This window comes from Odontomachus brunneus, unplaced genomic scaffold (genome assembly GCF_010583005.1).
Source record: "Odontomachus brunneus isolate Ranch 3 - 2012 unplaced genomic scaffold, Obru_v1 Obru_scaffold_009, whole genome shotgun sequence".
Classification (NCBI taxonomy): Eukaryota; Metazoa; Arthropoda; class Insecta; order Hymenoptera; family Formicidae; genus Odontomachus; species Odontomachus brunneus.
This window is the reverse complement of record NW_022639459.1, coordinates 3,300,139-3,314,386: the sequence shown is the minus strand read 5'-3', so window position 1 is coordinate 3,314,386 and position 14,248 is coordinate 3,300,139. Positions and strand designations below refer to the sequence as shown.

The following is a 14,248-nucleotide window of genomic DNA, read 5'->3' as shown; positions in this document are numbered from 1 at the left end:
TATATATATATATATATACACACATATACATATATACATTATATGTATATATCTGTTTAATCAACGGAGGAAAAAACGCATCGCGCGCTCGTGGCGAAACTGTATAGATACGAGGGATCTTCTCCAGGTGTACAAAAGACAAGAAGGGGAAGGGTACAAGGAGGGGCGCGGCATGGGGAGACAGAGGCACCTCGTATATTTTCCTCGACTCGATTTGTCGGCCACCTGTCCGATCGGCAGTTTATACGGCTCGGTAATTTCCACATACCGAGAATATTAGACGTCGACGCGTTCCTGCGGCCGCCGACACACGTGGCGCAGCTACGTGTACATGTGCGTGCGTGCGCGCGAGAGTCTACGAGTGTGTAAGTACGTACGTACGGTCGGGACTCTCGATCGCGACGTGCCACGATTTTGCACGTGTCTTGCACGCGTGCATAAGCGCACAGGCGTCTCTCCCGTTTGGTATACGCTCTGCGAGCGCGATTTATCTCGAGGGAGAGAGAAACACACGCACACACACGCACACACATACACAGTGGGAAAGAGAAAGGGGAGAAAGATACCGGTTAATGCGTTCCGGGAATCTATTACCGGGCTCCCAATATTATAATTATTTTATTAGCGGCTCGCTCATTATGCTCCTTCCTACGGACAAGCGGCGATTACGATTATTTCCCTCCGTGTTTTTGCCTCTTTTGTCCTTCCTCCTTCCTCCCACCCCCCCGCTTATTTTTTTTGTTGCCCGTGTACTACTGCTCTTCCGCGTAATGACAGAGCCCCTCCATAAAAGTGTCCGGAGCTTTGTCGGGGAATGTATCCTTGGAATTCGGATGACGAATCGAGGCTCGCCGCGCGGCCGCGCGTTCGATTAATCGTACAGCGTCCTTCCCGGGGAGAGGGCACTTGTGTTTTGCAAATTATGTCTTAGCGATATACGTCGCTGATGACGAGATAACGAGTATAATTGAGGACTCGCGGGCGAGATACACCGGCGAGATAAGGGAGAAACTGTGCGCCTGTTTACGAAATTAAATTTAAAGGTTAAGAATATTTCACCGCACACACGGGGAAGAGACACTTGCTCGCGGAATGAGCGGCGAGTGACGCAACTTTACATTTCGCGCGATATCGAAAATTCTACCGACCAAACCGATGCGCCGAGCTCGATCGAGCGACTCGACGACGTGGAGACCACACCGGCTAATTCGTAGAAGTAATTAGAAAATTGAGTCGCGGGATGCGCGTTTGAGTCACGGCGCCCGCTCACGCAGAAATAATCTTCTAGGGGGCAGAGAAAAAAAAGAAAGCGTGATATTGATCAGCGCGCGCGAAGGCTGGTCGGCTCGTTCGAGGAGTCGTTAATCAGCGCGATGAGGGCGATGAGAGGGTTCATTAGCAAAGCGTCCGCGGTCGAAAGGAGATATTTGCGGTTTCTCTATCCTCTCCTACCTTCGATCTCTCTTTTCTTCTTCGGGCCCGACCGGCGCGTTCCCAGGAATCTTTCAATTCCGGCCTACAGGGTGGGGTGTGCCCTCGCGTGCGTTGTTAAGATTGAGATTTTATGACACGATTCGAAATAACGAGGAACCTGAGTCAGACGTGCGCATAAGTTGTTTCGTTTCGAATCAACGGCCCCGAGAAGAGAGTTCCGTCGGTGATCTCTTCTCGGTGGTCCACGATAGAAGTGTCGGACGATTCTGTCGGAACGTGCCTAAATCTCGGCTCATCCGGCTCGTCCAATGTTCACCGTTCACGTCATCGGCTGAAGTCTTCTTTGCGATATATTACGAGTTTAAATATTCGAAAATGAGGAAGAAGTGCCATACTCCATGCAACATTGAACAACCAATTATTAGTACCTCTCTTAGACATTCTGCATTCTGAGAGAAAAATAACAAGAAAATAGTGAATATTTATTTGGGTGGAAACAAATAACATATTTACTTATATTAATATATTTCTTAAATAAGAAAATATATATATTTTCCTTAAGATATTAAGGAATACATTGGAAATTTTAAGAAAACTTCAGTTTTTCATGAAAGCAATTGTTTATTCCGTTTAAATGAAAGAATTTAAGTCAATATATTATTACTATTGTTACTATCCATCGAATAAATATCTACTATTTCTTAGATATTTTTTCTCTTACAAGGGAACACCGTGAACACCCGAACTCTTTGATTTTGAGATACTTTTGTGAGTATGTAGAGTAAATCAGTACATGAATAACAGTATATTTCATTTGTGCCCAATCGCTATTTAAAGGTATGATTTACACTCTCAAAGTAAAAAGGACGATCCACTTTTTCGTGTATTACTCTTAAAGGTGATAGACAAAATTCTCCGAATAAAAGTTTAGTGGTAAGCTAAGTGCTGTAAATTGACATAAACATAAATAAAAAATACTTATAAAAATTTGTTTTACAATAAAAAGATTTTTTTATTTATGCTTATATCAATTTACAGCACTTAACTTACCATTAAACTTTTATTCGAAACATATTTTTCTATCTCCTTTAATTTCAAAGTAATACACGAAAAAGTGGAATCATCCTTTTTAATTTGAGAGAGTATATCATATTTTTAAATAGCGATTGGGCACAAATGGAATATACTGTTATTCAGGTATTGATTTACTCTACATACTCACAAAAGTGTATCAAAATCAAAGAGTTCGGGTTCGCGGTATTCCCTTGTTAGTGCAGAAAAATCTGATTTTTCTTGCGACCAGCATACAGACGAGCTTTTTGCTCCCACTCTATGATTCTAAGAGAGAACCCTTTAATTAGCTTCACAATTAAGTATTGTGAACAAACCATTACAAGAATACACAAAAACTACACAAGAATGCATGTAAATTCGACAATGTAGCGTTTATCAACACAAAATGTTTTATCGACGCAGTCCTTTAAGTTTGATAGTTGCTGAACATTGGGAATCATACAGCATCATCCGTTGGGTTATTGTCCGAGTAATATAGGGACCAATGCTGCGCCGATGCCAGCTACTAATATCGGGAATCCGACATCCGATAATCGGCCCGATACCAGACTGATCTTAAGATCCAATATACGAGAGCACTCGGTGCAGCACTTGGTACGTCGTCGGAAGTATCGATTCGACAATAACGACGATTACGGCGAGCCGGGAGAGGCGCGTCGAACTTCTTACACCCGAAATCGATCCCTCGGCTCGCGCCACTCGAGACACACGGTCGGCTCGAAATTTCGAAATCCCGGACTTTCGTCTGGAGCCGTGCACGCGCGCGGTTAAATTCAGCGCTAACATTTATTGCCGGCTGCGCGCGACATTAAATGCTTCCTCCGCGTTGAGGGCGGCCGGGACCCGCCGCGCGCCTTGAACGCTGTAAAACGGGCTTCGACTCCTAAACACGACTCCATTATGCTGTCTTAGAAATGCACTTACGCGCGCGGCACCTGATCGTGTTCCGCACGAACGCGACGTCGAAGTCGTTCCGATAGATAACATGTGAAACCCGCGTGTGTGCCCACCTGATCCGACCGTTCCTCTTATCCGCTGAACCCGAACCTTATTTAGCTGTATCGCGTTAATGCTGGAGCGCGTCGTTGCTGTTGATGTACGTGGCTTTAATTAACTTATTCGATCGACAGTCGCTATTCCGCTACTCCTCCCCTCTCTATCTCCCCAACTCTAATAAAATAAATGTATTATAGCTCTAATGACGTTCAATCAGTAAATGTAAAAGGTCAATGAAAGCCAGCGTAAGTTGATTAGCGCGATAAACGTTTGGATGATATAATAAATCTTGTTATCATCTGTACGTGATTATCATTTAGTACAATGTTAAATAATTTTGTCGCACTAATTGAGCTGTTGATTTACCTAATTACTTTCTTTTTTGCACGTTTCATTTTAGCATTCTAAAATGAATTTGCTGTAAAAGTTCTAAGGAGTTATGAAAGCCCAAGATATGAATAAATTCCATTCCAGGCTGTGAGAGAAAAATATTTAAGAAATAAAAAATATTTTCATTGGTTCTTGGCACACTAATAACATATTGTGTTAGTATAAAATATTTTTTAAATAAGGAAATATACATTTTTTTTACACACATAAACATTTCTATCAAAACAATTGTTTATTCCATTGAAATAAAAGAATTTAGATTTTAGTAATGTTATCGGTACCCAAAGAAAAAATATTTTTTCATTGTTACATTTCTGGCCGCACAACCAATTTCGCAGATGCGATTAATTATACCTTATACGTAGCTTACGCGGTACCATCGCAGAGCTGATGACCGCCGCAGCGGTGTTAATACGCGAAGGTCTCTCCATGCTATAAGTTAAAACTCATCCCGACAAGGAGATCTCCCGCGACTTGTCTCTCGATAATCGGTTCTCACAGAAGTGTCACGAATTATTTAACAATGTTCTAACAACAATTGGCCCAACCGACGCATAACCGATCCAAACTATCTATTAGACCCGCATCTTCCCCCGCAACAAGCTCCAGTCATTTTCAGATAGAGCTCTCTTCGAAACGAGAAAACGTCAGCCTCATTTCAAGAAATATCTTATTTACGGTGTCGTTATAACGACGTTGCTCGTCGCGTACAAGAAGGAGGAGAAGGAGGAGGAGGAGGCGGTGTGGAGAAAACGCGTCCAGGGAGATAGACGTGGTCGAGAGGAGAGATAGAGGGAGCCGACGGTGAGAAATCTCTCGTTTCTTTTTCCAGCTTTTCCTTTTTTCGCAGATGCAGCGGCTGCTGCTGCCGCCGCCGCCGCTGCCGCGGTTGCTACTGCTGCTGGATGACGGAGGAAGTCACAAATTTTTTCATTAATATGCAGCGAGACACTCCTAACTCCCTGCTCGGAAAAGGTAATGTAGTAGTAGTAGTGGGGGCAAAAAGGGAGAAAACGCGGTGTGCCCACGTATACGTGCACCGTTGCGACCCGTGCGTCGTGTACGCGCGTATGAAACGCGCCTGTGTGTGTGCGGACGTATGTACTTTTGTGTGTGTGTGCGTCGCGCGCGCGTGGGTGTAAGAGAGAAATAATGGTCCGCTAGGAAATGTAACCAGCCGACGCTCACGCCCTCGTCGCGACGCCTCGAGAGACTTTATGGGGATGAAGAAGGGAGGAGAGGAAACGCGCGGAGACGCGGAGAAGAAACGAAAACGGGCTAGACGGCGGCGGGCGCGCGCACGGGGTGTAAAAAGCGGGGGAGCGTACCGTATAAAATAGCGAGCGAGCCAGGGCGTGCGCGCGCGCGCGTGAGAGAGAGAGAGAGAGAGAGAGAGAGAGAGAGAGAGAGAGAGAGAGAGAGAGAGAGAGCACCGTGTGGTGTGATATGTAAATGTAAAGGGCACGAAGTGATTGTTCTCCACACAATTATCATATTGATGGATTATTATTTCCACACTCACGAAAACTTCACATTGCGTAGACTAGATAAGGAGAGTTTTTTAATTCATCGATGGATCCATTGCATGATGCGTAAATACAGCGAAACATTGCATTTGCGCATCATGCGATGGATCCATCAATGAATTAAAAAACTCGACCATAGTACAACTAAAAAAGAAATTTCTCATTCAAATCGCGCGGAGAATAATTGATTATATTAACACGTTGAGAGACTGTCACCAGTGATCGGCTCACTAATTTACGTATAAAATGTATATAAATCAACTATTTATAACAAATTAAATACGATAGAGAGCCAATGAAACCAGTCATCCAGGCAGCACACATTTCTAAAAGATGTTTTAAAAACATCTTATTTTATTTAAATGTCTTTTAGACGTCTCTAAGATATTTCTTTTAGAAGTTCGTGTTGTCTGTGTGGATAACGAGTATATGCGCTGCGTGAATTGTATTTACTTATCATATATTTTTAGTAATTCAAAGTTGAGTTGAGCATTGAAATAATTAGTGGAAATTAGTGTAGCAGTCAATGTGTTAAGAGCCGATTAATCGTACTATACTTTAAAGAAGTTTCAGTCAAGTAGTCTGAGACGCATTTAGACATTAATTTAAGAAAAAAATAATTAATAGAGCCAATAATGTCTCATGAAATAAAAGTATGTTTGGCAACTAACAAGTAAACCTACCCAAAAGTTACACTCCGATTTCTTTCTAATTTGGCACAAATGTAGAAGTATAAAAAATATTTAGGTCATATTTTTTCATTTTGGCCCACTTTGAGTTTCACGGGCAGTTCATAGCTTTTTAATGTTCTCACTCTTATCATCAACAAGTGCAACAAAAAATGCATAAGAAATAAATTGAATACAGGACATAGTTAAATAATTTTAACAAAATCGGCATAGCTGAGACATGAACCATTCTCGTGCCAAATAAATCGGAGTGTACTTTTTGGGTAGGTTTACTTATAAGTATTCTTATGCGTTTCTTTACTCTGTTTAATATGATTTTATATTTTCATCACCTTACGTTTTATGTCATGCGTAATTGTGCCTGTAGCTGGAACGCTCGATATAAATATACTGGATTTACGATCAGCGACTGTACTCCTACGTTGGTTCGTTTTTATAAATTCCTCGCCTTTCGATGTTTTTAAAAAAGAATTGAACGTGGAGTCTGGTCCTTCCATATCCTTAAACTCGATATCAACCTGCAGACGCGCATTTGCTCTCAATTGATATAATATGCAGATAACTATTGTTTCGTTCTAATCAGAAGGTTGGGTAAATTTTTTAATATTTTTTAATTAAGTTATATGTAGGTCAATGGCTATATAAGCCAATGGCTTATAAAATTAATTTAATTAAGTTAAAAGTTATATAAATAAAAACTAACTTAAGGGTTTAATAAAAATTAAATTAACATATTTAAGTTAGAAGTCAATTATATAAAGTAATATATACGTGTTCTTGCATAATTAACTTTTTAATCGTAGGTTAAATTTTTGTGAAATAATAAAAAGGCAGTCTTTTATAAAAAGATACCGATTGTTTTGTTTTCCACACAGAAAATAATTTTAATATTGATGAATTATTTTTAACTTTTGTACAAACAAAAATATTAAATTAAACTTAATACATTCTAAAATGACAAGTTTAAGTTAAAAGTTGATTAATTTATAAAGTTAACTAAGTTATTAGTTAAAATGAAAAGTTAACTTTTCAGTTTAACTTCTAACTAATTAACTGATTATTACTCAACCTTGAATTCTAATACATGTTATATTTTTTATTCTAATTTAATCTCGCTACATGATAATGGATTATTTTACTGTATCATCCAAGATTCCCATCTTGGAAATCCTATCCAAGTTTTGTAAGAATATGCTGGCAGACTGCTTTCGCGTTTCCTCTATAGCATTCTCGCTCGCCGTTGCATCGCTGACGAAGATCACATTTCTACGAACTTGCTGAAGAGCTATCATAGATAGTCTTTGCAGCGCGACTTCCTTTTGAAATGCATACACATCTTGAGATGCGCTCAATTCACTTATTGTCGTATCGGGGATATACTAAAGTAGCAATTGTGTAGCAATTACGTCATCGCGTTGTTTTCCAAAAAAGAAAAAAACGAGAAGTTTCAGTGATCGGGAAATTAGATGATAATCTAAAGTAATTAGTGCGGCAGTATTTCGTCAATATTCTTTAAAGTAGTAAAATCAAAGAGAAGAAAAGAGAAATCAAATAGCAGATTCAGGCATTTTAGGAAACACAAAAATATCACATACATTGAATTTTTCTGTTCTGGGATGGACACAAATTATCATTAGCAGCGGTCTAACTGTGTCTACAAACCTTATCGTTATACATTTCCGGGCTTTCTTCTTTTGTTGTTTCTTCTCATTGATTAATACTAAATAAGTATGTGGAAAATATTATCACATTTAAGCCTTCGGTTTAATCTAATTCCAAGACATATCGCTAAAGTTTCGCCGTGTTAAATGCGTCAAAATTTGAAACTACGCAGATCCAAAACAAAGGCCAACTGAGCCGTACGAACATCGCGGTTGAAGATTGTTTTATGTTAATTTATGCATAAAAACATTCTTCGAAAAATTTCGAGTATAAAAGTAAATAAATGTGATTCAAGACGCTCTTTGATAGGTTTTTGTATAGAATCCCATCGGTTTTATATTGAAAATAAAGGTATATTTAATTAACATGATACATTTTTCATCTACAAATACATTAAATAAATATAATATATCTGTTATAGGAATCTCATACATACATAACAGTGTTTATTTGATTGAAGTATTTGACATTTTTGAACACTTAGCGCCCCTAAGAACTAAATTTTAAGAGCGTGCTGTAGATAAAATCACTTTACACAGTACATAACTTCTTATTTTCACATATTTATTAATCTTCTATAACTAAAAATTTACTCGTACATATTTGAATTTTTAGGTAAAGGTGGCAATAATATAGATATGGCAATTCGGTAAATAATTAAACAAGAAAGAAAGACAGTGTTGATATAGCAATGAAATGATATAACTGTTTGACTTTTTCAATTAGATAATGTAAATTTCGACTAAGGATCAATGTCAAAATGTTTGCATGCGCTTATATAGAGACATGTAGTAGTCACATAAATTCGTCATGAAGCTACATTTTGAATTCACCGTGCGTTAATAACGAATATAAATCTCTTCGCAAAAATAAATGAACACAATACGGATCGGTATTCTCCCCAAAACTCGTATTTCGCTTTGTTCATAAATATCTCTCTTTCTTGTATAATTTACTAAAAATAAATTCTCCAGTAACTGGAATCTCTTTTTGAAATATTTAACGAGTCTCATATGGCCCAATAATACTTTGTACACAGCTGTTGAACTTTTACTTGCTTTCCTATTCTATGCATTTTGCTCGTTATAATATGGTGTATCACTTCATTTTACATAATACGGCTATTGTCATGATAATAATAATAATATAAGAGCTTTCGTGATACGCCCCGGCCGTTTTATCGCATTTACATATATTTCAATGCAAATCAACTGTAACTACGCGGCTATAAAAGCGCATTAATATTGATCGCTATAGATTTACATGCAATATACATGTAATTACGCGTGCACGGCTGATAATAAGACGACATTTAGCGTAGGACAAGAAAGCCAAGCCATCTCAGTTCCGCGTCACGACGAGAAATACATCAGGCTTCGTTTGCGATTGAAAATACTGTTGTTATCAGTTCGCCATCATAATATGAGCTAGTTTGACTATACCGCTCTAAAAACGCTCGCTACTCACGCAAACAACAGATAACAGACATTAATCTGAAGGAGTAACGGGGAGTTTTACATGAAGTAGCTGGTGTACTCGTGCGGCATCACACCCCGTCTGGGATAAAAAGTGTGGCTCGTGGAGTATTCCAAGAGATTCGTGATCGAGCTCATGTAGATGTCGGCGAATCTGAACAGTCTCCGGGAGAAATACGTCGGATTGTGATATGTTCTGAACACCGAGCCGAACTGCTTATTGAAGACCGACTTGATCTCGTTTCTCAGTTGGTCCCGCTCCTCCATCCATTCGTCCAGCACATCTTGCACTTCCGGCCCTTCGTAATCCTGATGCTCCTCGATCAGACCAGTTAACATCTGAAGCCAGTTCGCGTTCTCTTTGAACTTTGGGTCGTTCAAAGTTTCGATCTCGTGCTGTAATTAAATTGGAACGTAATATGCAACCTTACGCGCGCGGTCTGCTATTTCAATCTAATTTCATGCGCCGTTACATACATATTCTCTCTTTCTCTCTCTCTCTCTCTCTCTCTCTCTCTCTCTCTCTCTCTCTCTCAGAGCAAATTGATGATTTCCCAGGCAAAATAAAAAATCACGATGACGTCCAAATGATGTATAAAAACGATAAAAAAATTATTAGAAAACTCATTTATCACAATTCGATCATTTCGTTGTCATTTTGACGTCATCGTGATTTTCTGTTCATTCGATAGCAAAAGTAAAAATTTCATATTTGAGAATCACCGTTAATTCTTTGATTATCGCCCCCGTTCGCCAACCATGTTCCAGAGTCACATCTGCTAAGTCGCTGTATGGATGATCGCCGAAATACAACACCTGATGTCCCCGCCATCCGGTCATGTCTTGCAGTTGTTTGACAGTTCCCTAGGGTGATTCGCAATAATTAAGCACGCGATATCTCGAAAAGTGGTAGGCGAAATCGCGTAATTTTCCGACGTTTGACGTAACGAAAGACTGGGATTTACTTCGAGATATATGACGCCTTTGTCGAGTCTGGTAACACGATCCCACAATTGCGTTTGCTTAACTTCATCATAGATTCTCAATGGACGTGACTCCTCGGTGAAGAATCTCGGTTTTCTCGCCTGAACTATCACCACGTCGAAGTAGTCCTTCCAGTTTTCACCCACCAGAAATTGCATACCCTTGTCACTACGTCAATACGTTTGCGGTCATTGTCACACATAAAATCGTCAACGAGAATAATAATAAGAACAACAACAACAATAATAATTTTATTGTGTACAGAGAAAATATTGTAGTAAAAATTACAACAAAATTTTTAAATTTTGGCAAACATGATGACTGAAATTACTGTATATTTGTTTAAAAATATTATGCACGTTTGACCTTTCTTTTATTAGTAAATCATTGTAATTACTTCATTATTTCCTATATCATATATTCAATATAAATGATCCAATTATTTTTTCTATAATAATTTATAATATAATGTCGATATAGTCCAGCTGTTTATAATATAATGTCGATATCCAGCTTTACAGAAGATACTGTAAAATAAAATAAAATAAAATAAAATAAAAAAGTTTTACGTAATTCTTATTACAACATTTTCTCCATGATGTCCTAAATATGTGTGATGCGTATACAAAATGTAATAGAATTAGCATGTAAAAAGCGAAGTAATAATATAAGTTGTCATACAGCAGCAAAATGCTGCAACGGAGAACTTACACGAAGTGGAAAGGACTATTTGTCACCAGAAACGTATTCTTCTTTGCGTGTCTAAGTCGATCGAAGAATCGTCTCAGATCTTTATTTTGCTCCAGGTATTCCGATACATTCTCCACTACTAATTGATGCATTATAGGATGGCAGCTTTGTACGGAATTCTAGATATTATATAAAATTCATCTCTCGTGAAATCGATCTGTATGAATACGCAACCGGCTGTAATTCAGATTATCCAGTTTACCTTGACGTCTCTAAACAGTATCTCGGGATGATAATCGATGTGATTTCGCAGAAAGTACTCTGTGACATTACACAGCAGACCCATTTCTGGCACGGAAAACAGATCGGCTAATTGAACCATCTTCGTGCGTTGCAGAGCATCCTAGAATGGAAAAAGAAAGAAAAGAAAATATCATCAGATATTTTCAGAAATTTCTACGCACGTCGTGAACGGCAATAAGTGTACGTACCTTCTGCGCATCGAAACGACCCATCGTCAAAAACACACATGTTGCCATATGCAAACAGAGAAAGAGAGAGGAGGTTGGGCGTTTAATGTCGAAAATTTTGTTTCTTTATTGATGATGTAAATTGTGCGATCTCTACGCTTCGTTTCAACGAAGCAGCGGGAAAGAGAAAATTCCGGAGAAAATGCCTTCCCGACGACTGAAACGAGCTAAATTTTGCCAACTCGCAAAGAAGAGATCGCGTTTCGTATATTACACAGAAGATATACACTTGGTTTCAATATGGTTTGAACACTTTTTCTCGATTTTGCTGTCCGAAACACAGCCGACGGTCCAATAAGAGAATTTGCTTTTAATTAATTGTCAGAGAAATTTAGTTTTTTCATAATCATTTCATTGAAAAAAATTGTTCTGCTCGTATTGAAACCGAGTATAGCATATAACTGAGGTCACAGATACTTATCGGAGTTTCTCCAACATTTCGTGTCTGAAATTTGTATCTTTAAACAAATTTCGACTCATTCCCGAGTCGAAATTTCAGCCCTACTTTCGACTTAAATTTTCTAGCGCCTTTAAAGCAGTTCTATCATGAAACGAGTTTCGTGAAAATTTGGTGAAACTACATTGCACTATGCAATATGCAGTGAATTATTATCGAATTGCTCTAACTGCTAACTGCAGTTAGAAGAAGAATCATCATTCCAGAGCTGAAATGTTAGTAAAGTTGATACTTTTTACACGTGTTCTAGCGTGCCTTTTTTAATTTTCTAAATATCTTCTAAATGTATGAGATTTTGATAAAAAAATTATTATTATATTAAAGATTAATATATAGACACACATTATGCAAAATTCCGGAATTACTGACCATCTTGTTTTCAAAATACAGCAGTGAAAAGAGTTCACAATTTATAGTAGTATTTGAAGTACAATATTGGAAATACAATACAAATACTCTTGGCAAAGTTAAGCAAGTTAAGTAGAATGAAAAGAAGTTGATAGACTTCAGAGTATTAAAGTAGGTATGTTAAGTGGAATATTGAGGTCGAAAATAGGATTAAAACTTCGACTTGGGTTGTCTCTGTGGGCTTGAGAAGCGCGATTTTTACTTGACGTGTCGTACTTTTCGTCTCGACCGAGGCTCGCGTTTTTCCGATAATAAACTTACGTGGGAGTGTTTATGTGGTGCCTCTACGTAGGCTATCGGTATTATCCTATTTTTGTAGACCCGTAGGACCTCGTCGTCGGGTATCTGATGTAAACCACGATAAACGGTGCCAAATTGAATTTGCAAGAAGCTGTCAAGCTTCAGGAGAAGACCCTTTTCGATGTCGTAATGGAGGCCGCGGACGGCGAAATTTTCCCTGTACTCCAGATTGCCAATTCCCTCCGGGTACTGGAGGGACAATTAAACAAGTTTAAGGGAAGTTGAAGATGAAATTCTAATCGGCTGTAATTGTCTTTTGATTTCGGCAGAAGTGCCGAGCAGCTGTCCTTTGAGATAAAGACAAGTCGCGAAGTTTCGCGCGGCGTTTTTTCTCATCATACTTTTTAATTTTCTTAACTTTCCCGCGCATTTTTCGATAGAATAGAGATTGCTTTCAGTTTGTGCAGCTCAACAAAATGACTTTCCCCAATGTAGACGCTAATATTTCGCCGTATCGATTATCATCAAACGTATTCAGTAAAAGTTACAGCCGAGTAAGAGCTCATCCCGAGCAACACGAGGGTCAATGTTGAAATAACAATCAATGTAGAATCTATAGTGGTGCATCATTGGCTAACTAATATGTGCTGCTCGGGACAGTGAAGTCATATTTGAGTAAACGAGTGCATCGCAATAATAAAAACCTAATAATAAAATAATAAAATAATAAAATAATAAAATAATAAAAACCTTGTATTTCTTAATAAGCATGTCGCGTCCCAGACTGTAAAGTAAGTGGTCCATGGACGGCTTGTAGCATGCCAGTGTGTAATCGTAATCGAATCCATAGACTTGGACCTCTTTCAAGTCGAGCTCGTTGCACGCAAAAACACCCTTCGGATTTACATCTTGCGGAAGCTTCTTCGCTAAAATTGCAATATTATGAATTAGCAAAGTCGCGCTTATTTTGTCCTTTCACGTTTGATTAATTTAATCAAACGTAAAATTTTCAAAACGTTTGATTAAAACATTTTAAGCTTAATTCTTATGTTCAATCTTTGGGAAAGAGAGGCTCGAATGTCTGTGATTTAAAATAAAATGCGTTTGCAATTCGACGTAACGAAATGATATCTCGATTGTACTTTACACGGAGAGAATTTTATTACAGAAGTTACTACAGTATTTTGTAACTTAGGAATAAATTGACATTCTGTAATAATTTATTATCCTTTCATTTAATATATTATTTTAGGAACTAACATATGCTAATTAAAAAAATGTGCTAAGTTCTTAGTGAAATTTATTAGTTTTTAGTAAAATATACGTTGTTAACAATCTATGCCTACTCTATTAAAAATATAGTAAAATTCAAAAAAGAATTTCTATATAAAAATTCTCTCCGTGTAAACATCTTAAAATCCAAGTTGTTTGAAGTGATTGATTGTTTGTGTTGATTCCGCGTGACTTAAAGTCTTCGACTGGAATGACACGACGGCACGATTATTATTTCTTTGAACCCAACTAGCAATCAATTTATGCGGCGCTCTCGTTTCATTCCATAGATGTGCGATACGAACTGATTTTCAATGTCCTAGATTTTTCTGCCTTTATGTTTGCCTCTTTCTTTTCTCGTCGTTCCACGAGCAAAAGAGAGAGAGAGAGAGAGAGAGAGAGAGAGAGAGAGAGAGAGAGA

General features: G+C 38.2%; 2 protein-coding genes across 4 annotated transcripts in view; both read right to left on the bottom strand.

Annotated features, from left to right (window-relative positions):
* LOC116840381 overlaps positions 1-7,401 on the bottom strand; it is a 12,077-nt gene extending 4,676 nt beyond the window's left edge. The window contains exons 1-2 of the mRNA XM_032807001.1: positions 7,249-7,401; positions 6,442-6,627 (exon numbers count right to left, since the gene is read on the bottom strand). Of these exons, the coding sequence (XP_032662892.1) occupies positions 6,442-6,627; positions 7,249-7,401 (339 nt within the window). The remainder of the gene's footprint in view (positions 1-6,441; positions 6,628-7,248) is intronic.
* A 794-nt stretch (positions 7,402-8,195) lies between these two features.
* LOC116840304 (5'-nucleotidase domain-containing protein 3) overlaps positions 8,196-14,248 on the bottom strand; it is an 8,495-nt gene continuing 2,442 nt past the window's right edge. For 2 of the 3 annotated variants that reach the window (XM_032806860.1, XM_032806862.1), the window contains exons 2-9: positions 13,306-13,481; positions 12,577-12,804; positions 11,412-11,414; positions 11,183-11,323; positions 10,942-11,099; positions 10,212-10,398; positions 9,970-10,110; positions 8,196-9,642 (exon numbers count right to left, since the gene is read on the bottom strand). In XM_032806860.1, the coding sequence (XP_032662751.1) occupies positions 9,286-9,642; positions 9,970-10,110; positions 10,212-10,398; positions 10,942-11,099; positions 11,183-11,323; positions 11,412-11,414; positions 12,577-12,804; positions 13,306-13,481 (1,391 nt within the window). In that variant the 3' untranslated portion in view covers positions 8,196-9,285. The remainder of the gene's footprint in view (positions 9,643-9,969; positions 10,111-10,211; positions 10,399-10,941; positions 11,100-11,182; positions 11,324-11,411; positions 11,415-12,576; positions 12,805-13,305; positions 13,482-14,248) is intronic. The other variant, XM_032806861.1, reaches the window with a different exon arrangement.